The sequence below is a fragment of the Anoplopoma fimbria genome, chromosome 19, assembly GCF_027596085.1.
Source record: "Anoplopoma fimbria isolate UVic2021 breed Golden Eagle Sablefish chromosome 19, Afim_UVic_2022, whole genome shotgun sequence".
NCBI classification, from domain to species: Eukaryota; Metazoa; Chordata; class Actinopteri; order Perciformes; family Anoplopomatidae; genus Anoplopoma; species Anoplopoma fimbria.
The window spans coordinates 8,284,958-8,306,238 of record NC_072467.1 but is presented as its reverse complement, the minus strand read 5'-3'; the positions used below and the strand labels follow the sequence as shown (position 1 = coordinate 8,306,238).

Here is a 21,281-nt window from a genome sequence, read left to right as displayed (position 1 = left end):
TATATAACCGTTAACCAGACAAACTATAGTACGTTTCTGAATACTATTATTATTTAAAGAATATATATGTGAAAATTCTATTGGAGGTTGAAACTATGCCTACCTGTTGAGGTAAAGATTAATTTCAGTTCATATCAGCTCACATGACTTTGCCTTAAAAACTACAAGTCCCACAATGCACCACCGGCAGGCCAGTGCAGGCTGCTCATTACCCTTTTAAGTTGGAACACCTGTGAATGGAAGGTCTCTCAGCAAACATATCAGCAGAGAGAGCAACAAACAAAGGATTCAACTCGTGGTACAACCAAAGGAGCCACTGGTACGGTAACAAGACTTTTTATTGTGATGATTATTTAGTAATCATTTATACAGACAGCATGCATATCAGTTTGCTGCATGCATATGAGTTTGGCTTTTTGGTTGAGTGTATTTTGTTGATTGTTCAACTTAGGTTAATGTTTGATGAGCTTTCCTTAAAAACACCAATGCTGCATACTGTTTGCATTTCAACAGTCTCTTAGTCATTAGTTGGGATTGTTTCAGAAATTCCACCTGTTGTAAGCCTTGGTACTTGGTACTGAGAATTGTTTAAAATTGATTTGCATGTTTGGATAACTTATGCTTTTTGTGTTTTGAAGGTTTTCAACCTGATAGACCAACCACTCATCAACAAGAAACAAATAAGGAAAAAATAAAATAAAAATTGAGCTGTGTTGGAAAGCGTTGTCCCGTGCGTCCTTTGAGGTTCATGTACCAGGCCATTTCAAGTTGGGCAAGAGTTGAAAAACACCTGGGAACTTGACACTACCCATGTAACTATTGCTCTAAAAGGGACATGCTATGGCCCTCTGCTTCTAAATGTTCAAATGACCTTAACATGACCTGGAGAATACTGTGTCATGCTACCTTAAAATGGCCCTATTATGCTATTCCACTTTTTCCCTCTCCTTTAGTGTGTTATATATATTTTTTTACATGTAAAAGGTCCGTAGAGTTTAAAACCCCACGCCTAAAAGGAGTTACCCTCCCCCTCAGAATCACTGCTCCATAGTTTTGCATGCCCTCAAACAACAAAAGAGAGAGACGGAGCTGGAGCTCCGGAGGAACAGTTTTTTTTTTTTTTTTTGCAGCTGTCATGTCGAGAAGACGCTGTGCTCTGCTCTGCAAAGGGAAATGTCCTTAGACTTCCAAAGGCAGATTAAATTAAGAGAAAGTGGCTACATTTCATTTTCAACACTTTGCCTGAGCAGTACAATGAAAACTTAATGTTGTGTTCGCTGCATTTCGCCATGGACAGCTTCAACAGTGTTTTGAACCGCTCTGGAAGACGGGGCTTAATTCTGTTTGTAAGGGGCGGGACATTTCCGATGCATGCGAAACGTTTTCATTTGTGACCAATGAATTCGAATTTAAATTCGCATCATTCTCGGCCCTTCCAACAGTGTGTTATGCCCTACACTTAAATAGTAGTTTCTGATCAATGCAGACTCCATAAGATGTCAATGCAATATGATTAAGATATACAGATGGAATGATCCATTGAAACAAGGTGTAAATGTCTTATTCTCTCAAAAGTCAACTCAACATATTATCTTCAGACAATCATCAACAGATGAGTCATCAAGTCACTGTACATATAGGGCAATGGAATTAAAATGAAATGTGTCCTAAACAACACCAAGATCACAAAAATACACATTAATGATGGTTTTCAGGAATATCTTTATATCTGCCTTGATCAATTGCCAGGTAGGCTATGTTCATTAATTTATATATGATGTTGATAATGCTATTATGCATGAGGGGAACAAGAACTCAGCATCTTGATCATAACATTGCACGTACTCCCAACAACATGCTCTCAGTAGATAGAGTGGAGCCCAGGATCCAAGACATGTGTGCTGTGCTGGAAACAGAGTTCTGTGTCCCCTTTTCATTGTTGGACTATTGTCTTTTAAGTGTATCAGAGTTTGTGGTGGAAAATATTACTATCTATCGATGTCCCGAGATGAGTCCAAAGTGAGTGTTGAAATAACAATCAATGACAAAGAGTGTCTTTGTGGTATTTTATTTCTGGCAAGAAAGATGCAGAGGTTTACAGGATCATACAGAGCCTACAGAGTATGCACTGTCGAGCCTGCAAAGTAATGCACTGAAGAGAAAGGCTGCACACTATGATATATATATATATTTATGTGCTTTAACAAGAATGTCTTGCAGACATGTCACACAATGTCTTGTTATGTCTGCTATGTTACATTTGTGAGAAGCCTGAGAAGTGAGTAATAAGGCAAGGCTGAGAAGTAGATGATCAGGCAGGCGTGAAGGTCAAAGAGGAAATAACAAATGTGTTCACATGAAACCTTCACACTCTGAATATAAAGGACAAAACAGGACAGGTTGGTCAAGGCTATATTTCAGTGTCTGCAGACTCTGTTCTGATTTAGTATATCTACTGGCGCCTAGGATAAGGAATAGGTTGGGGAGGGAGGTGTGAAGGTCAAAGGGGAAGAAGAAGACCTTTTGTACAGAGGTGTTTACCTCCCTGCACCTGGCCTGTGGACATAAATCCTTTACACAGTATATCTTCAAACATACACAAGTATAAACCACACAGTATAACTAAAACCTAAATTTGCCTTCAAGGCTTCAAAGTGGTGAGCCTTCGCCATATTAGAGTAGCTGGATTTTTTCAACAGCGGAACCTGTTTCAGTTATTGTCTGCTGACATTCAACTTAAACTGTTTCAGTTTGAAAAAGGTAGGAATCTAACTGGACAGTCAAACAATGACAGCACAGTTAAAATCCCCTAAATAATCGAAATGAAAAGTGTGCATAATAGACAGTTACTTACACTTGAAGGAAATAATGGGAAATTCAGATTGTATGATAATGTATATGTCGTATCTTTCATGCGACAGTGCTGTTGAAGTGATGAGAAAGGATGCTCCGCGGACACTGTTCTTGCTGGTATAATAAAGTTTATTACAAACAAGCAACACATGTCATGACGGACGTCTAGAGTGCCCGGAGGTCTCGAGTCGAATCTGTGAGTTCCCTCCTTTTCGGGCTCTTAAACCTCCTTATATAGGGTGCATGTTATTCACATTTGGGCTGAAGTCCAGACCATGTATGGGGCTCCGTTAGTCTAAACATCTACCCTTCCGCCCCTGGTATCCTGCACATCTTCTTCCCATATAAGGACAAAGACACTTGGGGCCTTCGCTGTATTGTGCAAGACCTAAAAATATACCACATATTCCCCCCTTCGAGACTTACACAAAGTCTCGAAAAAAAAAAGAAGAGACATACAGGTGTATAAACATGACAAAATTGACAACCCGTCCTTTTTAACATTAAAGCAACAGTACGGAGTATAAAAGTGAGAGTGAAAAACCTGTCAGGCAGCTAATCTTTCTTGAAATATCCATTAAACAATGTAGACAGGAAAATTCTCTCACGGTCCCTCTGCCAAGGCGACCATACGCAGTACTCCATAACACTGAAATGAGGAATTTTAGCAATTTGTGTAAGGAAATGACTTAAGCAAATACATATGGAACTCTCAGTAAATCAAAACAAAACAATGTCCAAAGTCAGGCTGGTCGACCCATCGCACCTTTCTATGGACCTTTTCCTGCCTACCCCACTGTCCCTAAACATCGAGAAAAAGAAAACATCCGAGGTCCCATTATATTTATAAACCATCATTTCCCAAGCATTTAATACACAAAGAAGAAAATTCATTTTTAACAATACTAATGTAACATCTAAGAGAAGACATAAGACTGTATAACGCTGCAGTTTCTCAGCAGCCTTGACTCAGGTGTAGTGTCGATGACGTCTTGAATCTGGATGTTGTATCGCCAGTCCACGTTCAGAGTCCTTCAGACCATTCGTATTTTCATGTTTGAAGTGTCTGAATCCATTCAGCCCATCGGAGTCCCTGACAATCCACCACCCTCACAGTGGTCTTCCCCCAATATGTTCTAGAATGAAAGAAAAGAAAACCAGTATCTTTTGCATACAGAACAGATACAAATTAAAACATCAAACACAGAATAAGAACACTTCTATAAGTAAAAATGTGAAATTATAAATCATATTGTCCATTAATCATTAATCATATTGTTCATTTGTTTCCATACCCCCCCTTCGAGACTAAACAAAGTCTCGAAAGAGCAAAACAAAATCAACACTACAAACTACGCAGGCAATAACAGAGGTAAATAATAGGATTATAATCATATGAGATATTCAAAATGGATATTCCTCCACCAATTCGATCTTTATCGCGTCATCCTCATCCACGTCCGTGTCAGCTTCGTGTAATAATGGCATCAGAGTTTGATCGCCGGGCAGCACAACTCCAACCCATCTAATTATCATAGCCTTTGCAAAGGTCAACAACAGCGTACAAAAACAAAACATCACACACAACGACAGAACGAGCGCTACCAAAACCTGAACTAACACTGCTCCTAGTGGCCCCAATTTATCCTGCAACCAAGCATTTGCAGACCATCCCGCGTCTTCTGACGGGCCAAACGCATCTCTTATGAGCTTCAATGCCTCTATGACACTAGTCATATTATCAGAACTATCAGGAATCAACGTATAGCAAGCCGACCCTGTTAAGTTCAAAGTCATACAAAGGCCCCCTTGTTTGGCCAAAATATAGTCAAGAGCCATGTCATGTTTTAGCAACGTCAGTCTGTGGCTTCTCTGAGTGTTTGACAAATATTCAAAACCTCTTATGGTTTCGTTCGCAAAGCCCTGCAAGGTGTAGGTAATGTTGTCGATGTGATCTGCCAAGAATGTCACCCCATACCATGGAAGTAATCCTATACCCCACTTCTCTCCTATACTTATTCTCCAATGGTAAGATTCCAAATTGTGAAACTGTGCCAACTCACGTTTCTTCCTACTACTTGAAGCGACATCAGATTGGACCCCATCTGGCCCTACTCCCTTCTGGATAGTAAGAACCTCATATGGAAGTTTCAACAGTGCCATATAACAGCATCCTGTCCACCCATATGGTAGAAATATGTATGCCTTGTTACCACAGACCCACCAAATATCCTTGAAATTTCCTATAGTCACATTCCCCGGCAATATCTGGTTATGTACCCTTAAAATTGTCTTCTTTTTGTGTTGTGGTACCTGAAAAGATGCTTCATACGAATCAATACTATTCCCATGTTCCATTTTACCCAAGTCCATCATATATTTATCACAATCTGATAACCCCATAAACGTTCCCGGCCCATCATAAGTTGTATTTGAACAAAAACAGCTGGTAGCTCCCACTGCTGTCACCTCCATTATATCAGGGAACGCTGTTCTGATATCTTCATGCTGATCAAGTAAATTTACATATGATTATAATCCTATTATTTACCTCTGTTATTGCTTGCGTAGTTTGTAGGGTTGATTTTGTTTTGCTCTTTCGTGACTTTGTTTAGTCTCGAAGGGGGGGTATGGAAACAAATGAACAATATGATTAATGATTAATGGACAATATGATTTATAATTTCACATTTTTACTTATAGAAGTGTTCTTATTCTGTGTTTGATGTTTTGATTTGTATCTGTTCTGTATGCAAAAGATACTGGTTTTCTTTTCTTTCATTCTAGAACATATTGGGGGAAGACCACTGTGAGGGTGGTGGATTGTCAGGGACTCCGATGGGCTGAATGGATTCAGACACTTCAAACATGAAAATACGAATGGTCTGAAGGACTCTGAACGTGGACTGGCGATACAACATCCAGATTCAAGACGTCATCGACACTACACCTGAGTCAAGGCTGCTGAGAAACTGCAGCGTTATACAGTCTTATGTCTTCTCTTAGATGTTACATTAGTATTGTTAAAAATGAATTTTCTTCTTTGTGTATTAAATGCTTGGGAAATGATGGTTTCTAAATATAATGGGACCTCGGATGTTTTCTTTTTCTCGATGTTTAGGGACAGTGGGGTAGGCAGGAAAAGGTCCATAGAAAGGTGCGATGGGTCGACCAGCCTGACTTTGGACATTGTTTTGTTTTGATTTACTGAGAGTTCCATATGTATTTGCTTAAGTCATTTCCTTACACAAATTGCTAAAATTCCACATTTCAGTGTTATGGAGTACTGCGTATGGTCGCCTTGGCAGAGGGACCGTGAGAGAATTTTCCTGTCTACATTGTTTAATGGATATTTCAAGAAAGATTAGCTGCCTGACAGGTTTTTCACTCTCACTTTTATACTCCGTACAGTTGCTTTAATGTTAAAAAGGACGGGTTGTTAAGTTTGTCATGATTATACACCTGTATGTCTCTTCTTTTATTTTTTCGAGACTTTGTGTAAGTCTCGAAGGGGGGAATATGTGGTATATTTTCAGGTCTTGCACAATACAGCGAAGGCCCCAAGTGTCTTTGTCTTATATAAGAAGCAGATGTGCAGGATACCAGGGGCTGAAGGTCAAAGGTGTAGAATGACGGAGCCCCATACATTGTCTTGACTCCCGCCCAAATGTTGAATAACATGTACCCTATATAAGGAGGTGTGAGAGCCCGAAAGGCAGGGCTCTCAGATTCGACTCGAGACCTCCGGGCGCTCTAGACGTCCGTCATGACATGTGTTGCTTGTTTGTATTAAACTTTATTATACCAGCAAGAACAGTGTCCGCGGAGCATCCTTCCTCATCACTTCAACAGCACTGTCGCATGAAAGATACGACACATGTGTATAGGAGCAGGTCAGTATCCTCTTAGGCTTATAAATGAAAGCAGGTTTATATGTGTACCATCAATATTACCTACGACTGAGAACACATACAAATATGGAAAATGCAGGTTTTGTTTTTGCTAAAGAGTCTGTGGATAAATTTGTACCGGCCTTTAGTAGATTGAAACGGAAGCCTCCCCGTGGACGTCAGCAAGCCACACTCCGTGATGTGCCGGCCCGCTGCCTTGCCTCCCGTCTCAATTCTCATTCACCGTAAATGACATAACAGACAAGAAACAGGCAATGATTTAGTCTCTTGTGAACCCATTAGGTCCCTTTAACAGCATCATAAATTTTATTCCTAAATTAAACCCCTACCTAAACATTGTAGCATTTAGTGAACACCAACTGGACCAAACAGTTCAAACGGCAAAGGAATTCTCTGTAACTCCCAAGAGAGTGTCACCGAACGCCTTCACACCCCCACATTCCGACCTCCATCTGGAGGGAATTTTGAGACGAGTGAGGGGGGGTTTCAAACGCTACCCTTCTTAAACGAAGTTCATTGTGCATTTAACAGCTCATTTATTATATTACGTCCCTTTTAAGAAGAGCTCATGTTTTATTTACTAACTCGTTCAATTCATTACGTCTTCTAAAAAGAAGCTCATGGTTTTATACAATACTTTATTCAATTCATTACGTCTTCTAAAAAGAAGCTCATGGTTTTATACAATACTTTATTCAATTCATTACGTCTTCTAAAAAGAAGCTCATGGTTTTATACGATACATTATTCAATTCATTACGTCTTCTCAAAAGAAGCTCATGGTTTTATACAATACATCGGGCCACATATCTATCCTTACAAATTATTAAATGTCCCGTTCTCAAATCACCACCTATATATGTTTATTCAATCATAATGTGTTTTTTTCTTTCTTTTAACTTTAACACATCTATTCTCTTCCTATGCATTTTATGGCACACAGCTGGACCACATCAGCAGCCAAGTTTCACACACACACATTCAGCACTCCTACGCACACCCATTCTCCCCAGTTTCTTCTCATCCCAAAGTAAACACACACACTCATTCTCTTCATCAGTTTTAGATCCCTTCATTCATACAGCATGCTTATTGCCGCTATTTCCTTACTTTTTCTCATAAAATTTATGCTACCTCTGAGATGTAGATATTCGATGAGAGGCTGCATCAGACACCGTTCGTCAGCAAATGTCAGAGTGGTAACAGTCAATCGAATTGTGATTCTACACTCTCCAGTTATTAAACTGACCATAAGATGTCATTCCAGGTTTTACTCGGCCCGTACTACATGCTCCTACACTTGAGGGCTCTATCCTATCCGATTTTGCGGCTCAGTCATATGATCATTTCCTTTATTTCCTTTATTTCCTTATCTGTCTCTTATCACTCTTTACATTTATTTATTCAAATTACCTGGGCGGAAGTCAAGACAATGTATGTGGCTCCGTCATTCTACACATCTACCCTTCAGCCCCTGGTATCCTGCCCATCTGCTTCCTGTATCCTATGTAAGACAAAGACACTTGGGGCCTTCGCTGTATTGTGCAAGACCTGAAAATATACCACATATATTATTAAGTTACTCCTCATTTTCCTCAACCTGGACCCAGATGGGTTACATTCTGCACCACACAGCTTTGTAGAAAAAAAAGTAAGACATCAGGAACAAAGAAACAAGACAGACTTCAGAATTTGATGTGAATAGATTTACTGCAGATCAAAAATGAGTTGGCCTCAAGAGTAACTGACCAGCCTCAGTCATACATCCTTTAATCCTTAATGCTCCATCCTGTGGGCCTTATTGCTACCGCCCTCCTTTAAATACAGTCTCTAAAATTGGTGACATAACTATACACCAAAATGTCCACCTTTCTGGGTTCTTGCTGCTGAATTCAGTTGTTTACCTCAAACTAATGGTGTCAGCACTCAACTCGATTCCAGACACCTTTTCTTATAAAAAAACATATTTGATTAAGTTTAAAATATTGTAGAAAAATATTCTTAACGTAGAAAAATATAAAAAAATATATAAATATATAGCTGAAAAAAACATTTTCAAAAAGTTACATTTTTCACAATATTGTGAGACATTAAGAATTGTATATGAAGTGGAAGACTTGAACACTTTTACAGTCATGTAAACAACTGACAATTGTACGTACAACTGTTTAGAACCTGTGACCCCTATAGATTAGTAACATTTTTGACAGACTGTTGAAAGTAAATATATACAAAACCGGCAACTTCCAATGGTTACTTGAATGTACAGTACAAAAACACAAAAACAATCTGTAACAATCTTAAGAGGCACATTTCTTAAATGTAGAAAATTCCCACAAAACTGTCTGTTGCCAACAAACTTCCAATCTGTCATTTTATTCATCCACATATGGCTGCATCTTCTCCTTGTATTTCTTTTGAAACTTTTGGAAGAGGCTGTAGGTCTCTGGGATGGGAAAAAATCGATGCTTCTTCTCAGCAATTGGCCACCATGTACCTACGCAGAAGTAAATTTATAATAATTAGGACAAATTGTAATCTGAGCCTTCCTCGTAGCACTTATTGTATTCGTATCAGTTTGCTGCACTTATCCTATTCGTAGTAGTTTGTAGCACTTATTGTATTCGTATTTATCCTATTCGTCTTATTGTTGCTGTTGCAATTATTGTTTTCGTAGTATTTTGCCTCTGCACTATACTTTTGCTCTGGTTTATGCTTTAAGATGATTGTTTAAGAAAGGAGATGCACTTATGACTTCTGGTGACTAGTAGTTCTCTTGAATACCTATGTTGAATACACTTCCTGTAAGTTGCTTTGGATAAAAGCGTCTGCTAAATGCCTGTAATGTAATGTAATCACTGTCTAAATAATAATTTATATAAATTCTAGTTGTACTCATTACCTCTTGCCCTACTGAGAGTATTGTTGTCGCTGTTGTCCTTTCCTTCAACAAGATCAGTCTTTCCTGAAAAAAAAGCAAAAAAAAAAAGCATTAAAGCATTACAGAATACACAATCATCTGAATTATGGACAGCAACCCCCCCCTTTACATTTGAAAACTTCAAGATTTTTGGGCTTACTTATCTGGACAAATCAGTAGAGTTTGGCAATGAAATGTTGTCTTTTGCCGAAAAAAAATAAAAAATGTTTTTCCTTCTCAATAGTCAACATTGTGGCTTTTCTGTATCGAAGAAAATATACAATCAAATAGTTTTAGATTTATATTAATGTGATTTTGGTCCTTAACAGCATGGGCTAGCAAAAAGGCGCTTTCAAGTTGCATTGTGGGAAATGTAGAATGAAGTGCTCTTGGACCTTACAAACATCTAAATCTCAGCTTCCGCTGCATAAAATTTTGCCCATTCTTTTTTAGTTTGTCTCTTACAAGTCCCACAACAATGGCATAAGCACTGCTTTAGTCTTAATATTAGGATTTACCTGGAACAGGAGCGTTGGTTTCCTTTCTCCCATTGGATCCGAAGTTAAAGGAAACGGGTAAGACACTGAACTTCAGGACATCGTTGTTCTGGAGAGGCACGACAGCATTGCTTCCATTTTCAGCCTTATTTCTCTTCTGTTCAGCAGGCTTGTTGATCATAATGGTGTGTTTCTCTTTCTGCTCTTCGAATGGGAGTTCTTCAGATAGTGACCTCCTCCAACGAAGGTTCGGGCAGGGTTTAGTTTTTCCACTCAAGACCCTCATTTCAGAGGAAACTGGCAGCTCTTCAGTGTCGGTAGGGCAAAACCTTTCAGCCTTCTTGCGACGCTTCACAAATAAAGGGGCAAAAGTACACTTTGGTGGTTTTAGTTTCCTTTTGTGCCTGATTTTAGCAGGTGGTAAACTAATCTTCCATTTTTTGTAAAGCCGTTTGACGGAATATTCCCATGTTTGCACAGTTCTTATGGGCTTTTTCTTCAAGGGACTGAGATTCACAGTGAGAACTTTAGGAGGCCTTGCTACGGCATCAGACACAACCTCTGGAGATGAGATATAGTTATTTCTACTGCCAGGTAAAACACACTTGTCTTGTGTTGTTGAGCCAAACAGAACCAGTTCTACAGTCCTAATGTTTGAGGCTGAAGGTTCGCTATCAGTCGCATGAACAAAAACCTTCCCACATTTTGAAGCGCCCTCAAGGAAAGGCTGTGAGTCCACATCACCAAGGGATTTGCATTTCTTTGATTTCTTCGAGACTGGTAAAAATCTATCAGGACTACTTAGTCTCTTTAGTTTACCACTCCAAAATTTCTGTTGGGCACCCGTTGCATTATTTTGAGTTTGTTCTTCTTCAGTTTCCCATGACTCTGCCACATTTGTAGATGTCAATTGAGCTTGTCCACAATTTTCTTTGAGTTCTGTCATCCGGCTGGTAGCTTCACTTTCATTAGTGGAGAGTTTTTCAGTTTTTGTGTCACTTCTGACCGAAGTACATGACTTCATATTTCCTGTTGATTTCAACTGATCCTGTACACATTCCACTTCAGGGTCTGACTGGATTTCAGTGTAATTTCTGGAGATTTTATTGGTCTCTTTCTCATCTGAACCGTTTGACTGGCATCTTTCTGTCAATTTCACCTGAGCTTGTGCGGAATCATTTTCAAAGTCTGGCATTTGGTTGAGAATTTCACTTTCAATGCTGGACAGATGTTCTTCCTCATCACTTATGAGTATGATGCTTGACTGGCTACTATCCATGCTTATCTGGTAAATGTTGTTTGGGTCTTTGTCATAATGGGAGTCAGGTTTGTCCGTATCTTCAGGAAAGTCAATGTCTTGACTGAATACATTGACTATCTCAGGCCAAAGAAATGTCATAACCTGATAGTCGCTCTCCCCACCCTTCGCCTGATTCTCCTCTTCTGCAGCAGATTGGAATTTGCTGTCAGACCTGCACGCATCTTTCTCTTGTACTGCCATCACTTCATTGTCAAGGGGATTTGCAGCGATATCTTTATGACTTTGCTTGATCTTGCACTGGCATTTTGTCAAAGAAGATGTGTCTGACCCACAAATTGTTTCCTTCCACCTTTCAATGCAGCAAACCTCTTCTATTGGACAGAATGTCTTGTTATCCAGTTTTGGGTTACTCAATGTGGCATATATAACTTTAGGTAGCTTACCCTCCACAGAGCTATCCAAGGCTTTTTCTGGCTGATAGTCCATGTCCATACTTTCTGGCAGCTTGCTTTGTGCTTGCTCAAAGATAACTTTGGCATTTTCTGGAGAAAAAACTTGGATTTTAAATGAGTACGGGTCACTGGAATCAGCGCTCTCCGTTTTTTTAGGAGAGGAAGTTGGTTTTGAAGGTGCTTCAACAGAGGAGTCTAGTTTTTCTTCACTTGGGTCAAGCTGTTTAAGCTCTGGTGATGACATCTTGTTTGACACCTCATTTACAGTTTGTGCAGAAATGCTGTCGTCTGTCTCTACCTGATCTGGCTGAATGTCACTCTTGAGCCTATAAATATGATGCTTCAAAATTTGCGGGAAGTCAAACTCTTTGTCAATGTCATCTAGCTGCTCATTGACATTCAACCATGATGACTGGTAGGGCAGTTCTGAATAAACTTCCTTATCTTTGAGGATATGGTAGCTCTTCATTTGCCTCCTAAAGCAGGTCTTTACTTGTGACAGAATGACAGACTCTGGTGTTAAATGTTCATTGCAGAATTTTTTAACATCAGTGATTAAATGAATGTACATGCCTGACTTAAGCGCACTTTTCAAGTTTTCAGGGTCGCCATCCCAAAACATGCTAAATAATTTGTGAACAACATCAGGCATTGCAATATCTTTTGACATCATCTGAGGTTTTTCAGAATACTGTATGTACTTAGTTAGTGTGACTGGGGTCCATGGGGTTGTTGGGACTGAGGAAAGCTCTAAAGCCCCCTTTGTATCTATTGGCATCTCAGTTTTGTCCTTCTCACCATTTCCACTCACTGGTGCTTTGGAGGTTACCAATTGTTGAGCAGTTGGTGCAACACGCTGGTGTACTTGCGTGTCAATATCCAGTTTTGATCCCATGTCAACTGTACATATCTGTTTTTGCGGTAAGTCTTGAGGCCCAGCTAAAGAGGACAATGACATACAAGTAGCATCATTGGATGCTGCTGAATGCCTGATTGCATATTTTTGGGCCAAAAGTTGTTTTGGGTTGCCTGGGAGAAGATAAGGTCCCACTTTCAGGTACCTAACTGGCGTGTTTTTTGGAGGAATAAATAATTTCTCTGGGTTACTCAAAGATTCATCTGTTGTGGGGCCCTCAGACAATTGACTGATGTTGTTAGAACTGGTCTGCATGCTGGCAACCTGGTAGCTTTCCTGTGACAATGGTTGCACAACAGCAACAGCTCTTGTGCGACCAGGAGACGAGTGAATTGAGCTGTCATTTGCCTTGACTGATAGCATTTCAAGCCTTTCACAATGGTTTGCTACATGTGTTTGGTTTTCATTTCCCGGTGGGATAATGCCCTCAGGCATCAGTTGCGATGCATCGCTTAAAGATCCAACATTGTTTTCAGGAAAAAATGCTGCCTGATTTACATTTCCAATTCCATCTCCTGTTGCTGAGACATAAAAGCCATTTGGTACAGAGCTTTGCTGGGGTGGCACATCTACGTGCTGCTGTGTTGACATAACATTGTGATTGGTTTTAGGCAAAGAATATCTTGAATCTTGTGGTATGGTTTGGGAGGCATTGGCGTTATATATTTCAGCGACAGTTGATGTCCCAAGTTGAATATTTTGATCAGACTCCGTCGTTGTGACCCTGCTGACAACCTGCTTTCGTCCATGATGTGAACTAGTATACACTTGAGGACAACCATCTAAGCCAGCAGTGGACGACTCACGTAGATAGTCCTCAATTCTTGCAACCCTTTGGCGTCTGAGCATTTCCTGTTGTGCATCAACAGCAGGATTTACGGGAGAATCAGTTTGTTTTAACAAGGAAAGGATGGTTTCATACTGCTTGCAATATGAATTTGAGTTAATGGAGGCGGTGGCTTCTCCCCCACTGTTATGTGTTGAGTATTGTTGAAAAATCGGACTTGTGCTGGAAACATGTAAATTCTGTTCACTTGATGATGAGTTTGTTGTATTACTGTTGTTTCTGAGAGACAGAAAGGTCGCCTCATTGTAACTTGGTGGAGCAGAGCAATGCGGAGTGCCGTTTTGTCTGTGAATGTGGTTATGAGCAGTCGGCCTATTGTGTTCAGCAGCAGGCCCAAATGTGCCATTGTGAGCCACATCTCCATGTTGAGGCGGGGTAGCTGTTGTCGTGTTTGCTGAAACGGGTTTAATTGACTCTCCATTTAAGTTGTGAAAAAAGCTATTCTGACCCCAACAATGATGGCGATCAGACACAATATTAGCATTCTGTGTCCTTATTGATTGTTCCCCATGAACTCCAACTGATTGGTTCCAATTTGACGAAAAGTCTTGCTGAGGGTATACAGTGTATGCTAGCATCATGGTGGGTGGATTCTGGGTCAATGAAATCTGCGCAGATTTCTGATGAAAATTTTGCTGAAGTCCATAAGTGACCGGCAAACTAGGGTTTCCACTTTGCAAATTAGTAGTTGAGTGTTGCAGATAATTGTTCCCTCCAGCTGTCTGCACAAAATAATCTGCTTGATGAGGAACCGCTGAGGTCTGCAACTTTGATGGCTGTCTTTGAAAGACAGGTCCATAGTGAGTGAATTTCGCAATTTGTGGGGGTTGAACTCCTGTTATTGCTGTCGTATACTGCTTTGACTCATTTGCAGTCCCAGTTTGCGGATTCCTCATTGTGTTGTGGCTTAACTGACAAGCACCCTGTGGGGATCGTGAAGGCGGTCCATGCTGTCTGACCTCTCCATTCATCCATGCAAAAGACTGCATTTTTTTACCCCCGCTGAGGTGAAAGGTTGAGGAGGTAATTTTCCTGAAAGACAAAAATATATACAGTTGTTTAACACAATGTGTGTAAAGAGTCTTCTACACTTTCATCACAGAATTTAATTTAGAAACTCTGACATCAAACCCCCAACAATAGGAGTCTTCTAGGGAAAATGATGACTCACTGAAACCATTTAAAACATAGCTTAAGTAACCAAGAGTATAATCATGAGCAAGCACCCCTGGATATATTAGTTTTGGAATAATATTATAATTGTAAATGTATAAATGATTACAAGTATGTGTGATACAAAACTTTGGCCATGAATCAAACATTATAAAGTGTACCAACCGCTTAAGATGCGACATTATGTCCAAAATTATGATCACAATTATTTTAATCAATATTCAGATCACAATAATTTTTTCCGATGATGCATAGTGTTGAGTGGAAAACAAGAGAGACTTCTACACCGGATTCATCTTAAAACAAATGTGACATTTATTGTAGGATAACAGGGTATATCGCCCAGCAGTTGAACGTGCAAGGGCCTAGCAGTACTGAGAAGTTCAGCAACTAAAAGGCGCTTATACAGAGTGCGCATCATGTTATATAGGTTTTATGAGTTGAATATGATAGGTCCCTAAAAGAGGAAGGCGGCTCTTGGTTTAGACTTTAGACTTTCTGAGGGCCTTATCAGTTGGTCGTAAAAAGGGCTTCTGTTATCTGGTTTAGATACTCTCTGCAGTAAAAGCACATGCTTTCTTTATGTGTCTCTGTTCTTTTCCATTGTACGATCAGGCACTAGAACGCCCTGTTTGGAGTATTTGACCTTCTAAGACAGGGGTGGGCAATTATTTTTCCCAGGGGGCCAAATGAGCAACTGAAAATATTTTGGAGGGCCGGGCCAAAATGCCGAACTCAATTATGCATAATATACATTTTATTTCTATATAAAAAGCAGTAAATGGCATTGTTTTGACCGCTGGTAAGAGTGTATGTTATTATTTGGCAATTAAAAGGTGAGGTTAGCTTTCAAAAATATCATTTATTCAAATAGAATTTCCAAAATGATAAACAATATGTGAAACATTTGACTCATTTTCAGTCACATTAATAACAAAGGGCATTTTGAGTTTCATATACTATTGAAACAAGGATTTTCTTAGCTTTCTAAAGACATCACATCATCTTTGTAGCCAAAATAAACAAGACATGTCACTGGAATGTGTAACTGTGTAAAGAAAAGTGTCCCAGTTTTGTAGCCTTTTTGACTTTACATGCCTATATTAAACATTTAATGTTTTCAGAACTGTGCAAAAAAAAAAAAAAAAAAAAAAAAAAAAAAAGAAAAAAAAGATCAAGTGTCCCATTTCACTTGTTATATTTCCACATTTTAGTGTTCTTCAGTTCTTTTTTTTTTTTTTTACTGTGCAGAAAAAAAAAGAAAAGGATCAAGTGTCCCATTTCACTTGTTATATAGCTTTGCTAGTAAATCCGTTGATGTCCGCGCTCGTTCGGCATCAGTCAGTGTTTGTATTTCTCTATGTTTCGTCTCGTAATGCCGTTTCAGACTGTCCTCTTTAAACACGGCGACATGCTCCCCACACACCACACACACAGGTTCACCCTGGACTTCAGTAAAGAAACATTAGTAGTCCATATTTGTTTGAAAGTTCTGCTTTCGGCACCACTTTCCTCTTTCTGGCATGAGCCCACATTTTCGCATTTTTCAGGGGTGACAAGGAAGGTAGACAGGTTGTCAATCACACGCATTTCACGTGCACAGTTGACGTGCACGATTGCGTGCACTGTGAGAATAAATGGGCTTCAAAATAAAAGCACTGCGGTTTTAGTCCACCCATAAGATAATTAGAAAATATGTTTTATTTTCTAATTATCATGTAATCTTTCGCGGGCCGGTCAGAATCATCCGTACAATGCCCAGTTCTGTTCTAAGAGAACTCATAACATTTACCGCAATGTGCACAGTGATAGTGTGATGTGAAAGCATAAACAAAATATACTGTGTTTGAGATTTATATGTGTGCATTTATACATATGAATGTAATATTTACATGACAATAGACAACCTTTGTGTATGTGATTAAGTAAAAAATAATGATAAATATATTCACAATATGTCTGCATTTTTCTTTTAAGTACTACCCTGCCCCCCAGGTGCTGCACACCCCAGGTGGCAGAAACCAGGCTTAGTTCTCCCTGTCTGCCCTTCATCAGGTCAGACAGGAATATTAAGGGCTATGGCAAATATTTTTTTCACATTTTTCACCCCACATTTATCACAAGAGAGGGAAAATGTTAATGATTTATAGCAGTGATCAAATGTACATTAGCTCTGAATGAGTATTATTGTGTTTATTGTTATGTGTGTATTGTCTTTTGGAGAAACAAACCTAGGGGGGTTGTTAATTGACTGCATTCATATAGCGCTTTCTAGTCCTAGTGACCACTCAAAGTGCTTTTCAACAAAAAGTTAGCATTCACCCATTCACATACAAACTGGTGGCAGAGACTGTCATACATGGTGCCAGCTGTTTCCTCAGGAGCAAGAAACATTCACACACAGCAATTTGCACAATGCTCTAATGTCTTGCACATATTGTCGGATAACAGAAGCCTGGACTAGGCCAGTTGATGAAGCCCGAATTTCTGCTCCAACTCTTTTTCTTATTCTATACTAAAAACTATTGGAGTCCCGATGATGGTCTATGATTCAACCCGAGTTGACTCTCTGGAGAGTGAACTGACTTGTTCTGTCCTTGACATGGTCTTATATAGTGTCACTGCCTTTTTGATCCTAAGCTGTGGCCCATCTTTCGACGCAGGCTGAAAACTCACCTCTTCAAGAAGTACTACCCTGAGCCTTCCGCTTAGCACTTATTGTATTCGTAGTAGTTGTTGCACTTATTGTATTCGTATTAGTTTGTTGCACTTATTGTATTCGTATTAGTTTGTTTCTGCACTATACTTTCGCTCTGGTTTATGCTTTTAGATGCTTGTTTAAGAAAGGAGATGCACTTATGACTTCTGGTGACTAGTAGTTCTCTTGAATACCTATGTTGAATACACTTATTGTAAGTCGCTTTGGATAAAAGCGTCTGCTAAATGACTGTAATGTAATGTAATGTAAGCTCTTCCTTTGATTTGCAGGTGCACCAAGCTTTCACTTATTACAATCACCTTTCCTTGAATAACATTGTTTTGTCTGTCTGTCTGTTTTTTAATGTCTGTTTTTTAATGCCTACAGTCCTCACATAATAGCTGTGTCCCAATCCAGCGGCTGCAGCCCACAGAGGACCCAGCCTTTCTCGGTCTACGTTGGCCGGGCCCTTTGAATACCGTGAAGGCTGGACCGAGCGGCCCCCGAAATGAGACGGTCTGGACCAAAAATTATTTCCCGTTTATGTCACCAGCTTTTGGCGCCCCCACCCTTTGGCCGCTCCCGTCTCCTAGCAACCACCTGCGGTTGTCATAAAAGAGTATAAAAGACATAAAGCTAAGTTAAAATATTAAAATGGACGAGCTGCTATAAATAGCGCAGCAGCCCTCGGTAGCGTTTGTTTGTTAGTTAATAGCGTCACGTAACTTAACCGATCATTTTAACATAAGTGTGATCTGTTCAGGCCCCTTGTTTTTAGTTTTAACACTTGTATCTGTAGATATTCACGTGAGTTAAAACCCAATAATTACATTTAAATGTGAATTAACCTGTTGCTGGTCCACTAGTCACCATGTCATTAAAATAAAAATAAATCAACTTCACCGGCCACATTAGAAGGAGTCTTTGAAATGGGACAGCCCCGTGTGACGTAATCGGTCTACAAATACACCCTCCGAAGGATGCAGCCGCTGGATTGGGACGCAGCCGCTGGATTGGGACACAGCTATTACTATCTCTCGTGGTACACCCCAAGTCTCTTAAATTGCCTCCTCGATTCCCTCATTTGCGTCGTTTCCTTGCGTCTTAGTCCCGCCCACCAGGGATGCATGGAGAAACGCAAGGAAACCAGAAACATGAGACGTCCTTTCCTATGTAGGCTAACACTTCACTGATGTCGTATCTTTCATGCGACAGTGCTGTTGAAGTGATGAGAAAGGATGCTCCGCGGACACTGTTCTTGCTGGTATAGTAAAGTTTATTACAAACAAGCAACACATGTCATGACGGACGTCTAGAGCGCCCGGAGGTCTCGAGTCGAATCTGTGAGTTCCCTGACTTTCGAGCTCTTACACCTCCTTATATAGTGTACATGTTATTCACATTTGGGCTGAAGTCAAGACCTTGTATGGGGCTCCGATATTCTTATACATTTGCCCTTTGGCCCCTTCGCCCTTTGGCCCCTTCGGCCCCTGGTAGCCCGCACAACTGTTTCCTATATATCATATAAGACAAGAGCACTGGGGGCCTTTATTGGATTGTACAAGGCCTGAAAATATACCACACTGACACCTAATCAAAGGGCTGATTTGCGCTTAGTTTTGAAAACAAATACCAGGTTTTGTAGAAAAACTATTTTTTTTATTGATTGTCATATTTAACGCTAGATTATAGGCTATTAGGATCATGGTGTGCAATGCATGCTTTATCTGTTAGTAAACATATTGTGTGGTTTATAATAATGATAATACCAATAAAGATTATTCATTCAGCACTTAGCAAAACGAGAAATTACAACATCCTTATATAGCAAACAAAGGATAGAATACAATACATATATATACATATATATATATATATATACATATATATATATATATATACATATATATACATATATATATACATACATATATATATACATATATATACATATATATATATATATATATACATACATATATATTTCAGTTTTTCAATACATATATATACATATATACATATATATAATATACATATATATATATATATACATATATATATATATATACATATATATATATATATACATATATATACATATATATACACATACACATATATATATATATACATATATACATACACACATATATATATACATATATATACACATATATATATACATATACACATATATATATACATACATATATACATATACATACATATATACATATATACATATATACATATACATATATACATATACATACATACATACATACATACATACATACAGATTGGATCTACTAGAATGTAATTATTTCTGTGACTTCCTGTTACATTCTTAGAATTGGCTTCTGAAAACCGTCAGTCAGTATTTATCATGATCTCTTATCGAGTTAGCAGCTTTGGCTGGCCCCAGATCTGATGGCGCTCTGTGTGTATCCCACCGCAGCCATGCTTCCTCGACTCATTTACGAGCAGCATGGCTGAAGCCTCGGCAGGACCGGGTGAAAGTTGTACTGTTGTCTTCTGCCCACACGTTTTTGATCAGACCCTCACGTTTTAACATTTTCGCTTTAAAGCAGCAGGAGCTACACACGAACAGCAGGATGTGCAGCGGGCTGCAGCAGTGAACGCTGGCCTCAAGTCAGTACATCCGAGAGGCGTGCTGAGACGTTTTTTTTCTTTTACATACATTTTTAAGTTACTAGTAAAGTATTTTTCTCACTAAATGTTTTGTTCCCTTAGTCCTACTTTTGCAATGGTTTCAGTAAAGAAGTTAGCAGTACACGTGTACAATGTAACTCTACTTTACCCACCTTCTGGTTACACTCAGTGAGTCATACTTCTGAAACTCATATCGTTACTCATAAGTTGCGTAGTTGTTTTAAGTCAGCATGCCACTTACTTTAATGAACGACTATCAGTTAAACTGCGTCGGTTGCTCATATCGAAATCTTAATACGAGTCATATAAACTAAGGGTACAGTGGAAAAACTCACGTTTGCAACGTAAGATGCCGTAAATGAAATGTCTCTGCATGCATTCCTATCATCTCCAAAACAAATGGGCCGTGCTAACAATTGAGCTGCAGGCTAACTTACTTTAGGGTCCAGCTTCAATCTGAGCAGTTGTAACATCTGGATATCCGTGCAGTGACTCTCCACTCTCCTTTCTTCACTTTCATTGCTCCATGTTTTGTGAATCAACAAGCCGAGCGGCGGATCGATGAATCCTCCCCTGTTGGTTTTGAGCAGCGTTACCACATCCAGCTTCGTCCGGAGAAACTCTTGAGTTTAACTCATCAGCTCCTTGTCACGCTAATGTGTGACGTCACCTGCAGGAGGAGGACCCCTTTTCTCCTTCTGCATCGGAGCAACAAGCTGAGGACGGGCGAGCCGGCCCTCCTACCTGGTGAGGTGGGTTAAAGTGGGGGCAGGGGATTATATATGGATGAACTCTTGCAGGAGTTACTGAAGTGTGCAAGGAATGACTTTAGGCTGAAACATTGTACGTCCTGCCAGAAGTCATAAAAACCTTGTGTTGGGGATGAGTCTTTGATGACGTTGCAGGGATTTCTATTGACTCTGAGGTGGAGATGCAGCTGTTGGAAGAGCCGAGAATGATGCAAATCAAACTTTGAATTATTTGGTCACAAATGACTAGGGTGATTAACGTTAGCACCGAGGTAATAGCAATTAACTAAAAAACAATTAACTAAAAAGGCAAAAAAATAAAAGAAATGTT

At 39.5% G+C, this 21,281-nt stretch overlaps 1 protein-coding gene across 1 annotated transcript; it reads right to left on the bottom strand.

Annotated features, from left to right (window-relative positions):
• Nucleotides 1-8,458: 8,458 nt before the first annotated feature.
• On the bottom strand, nucleotides 8,459-20,870 carry si:ch211-106e7.2 (uncharacterized). Its single transcript, XM_054620780.1, has 4 exons — nucleotides 20,639-20,870; nucleotides 10,203-14,689; nucleotides 9,667-9,729; nucleotides 8,459-9,261 (listed from the first exon to the last, which is right to left on the bottom strand). The coding sequence occupies exons 2-4, from the start codon at nucleotides 14,644-14,646 to the stop codon at nucleotides 9,140-9,142; spliced, it is 4,629 nt and encodes a 1,542-aa protein (XP_054476755.1). The 5' UTR covers nucleotides 14,647-14,689; nucleotides 20,639-20,870; the 3' UTR covers nucleotides 8,459-9,139.
• Nucleotides 20,871-21,281: the final 411 nt, after the last annotated feature.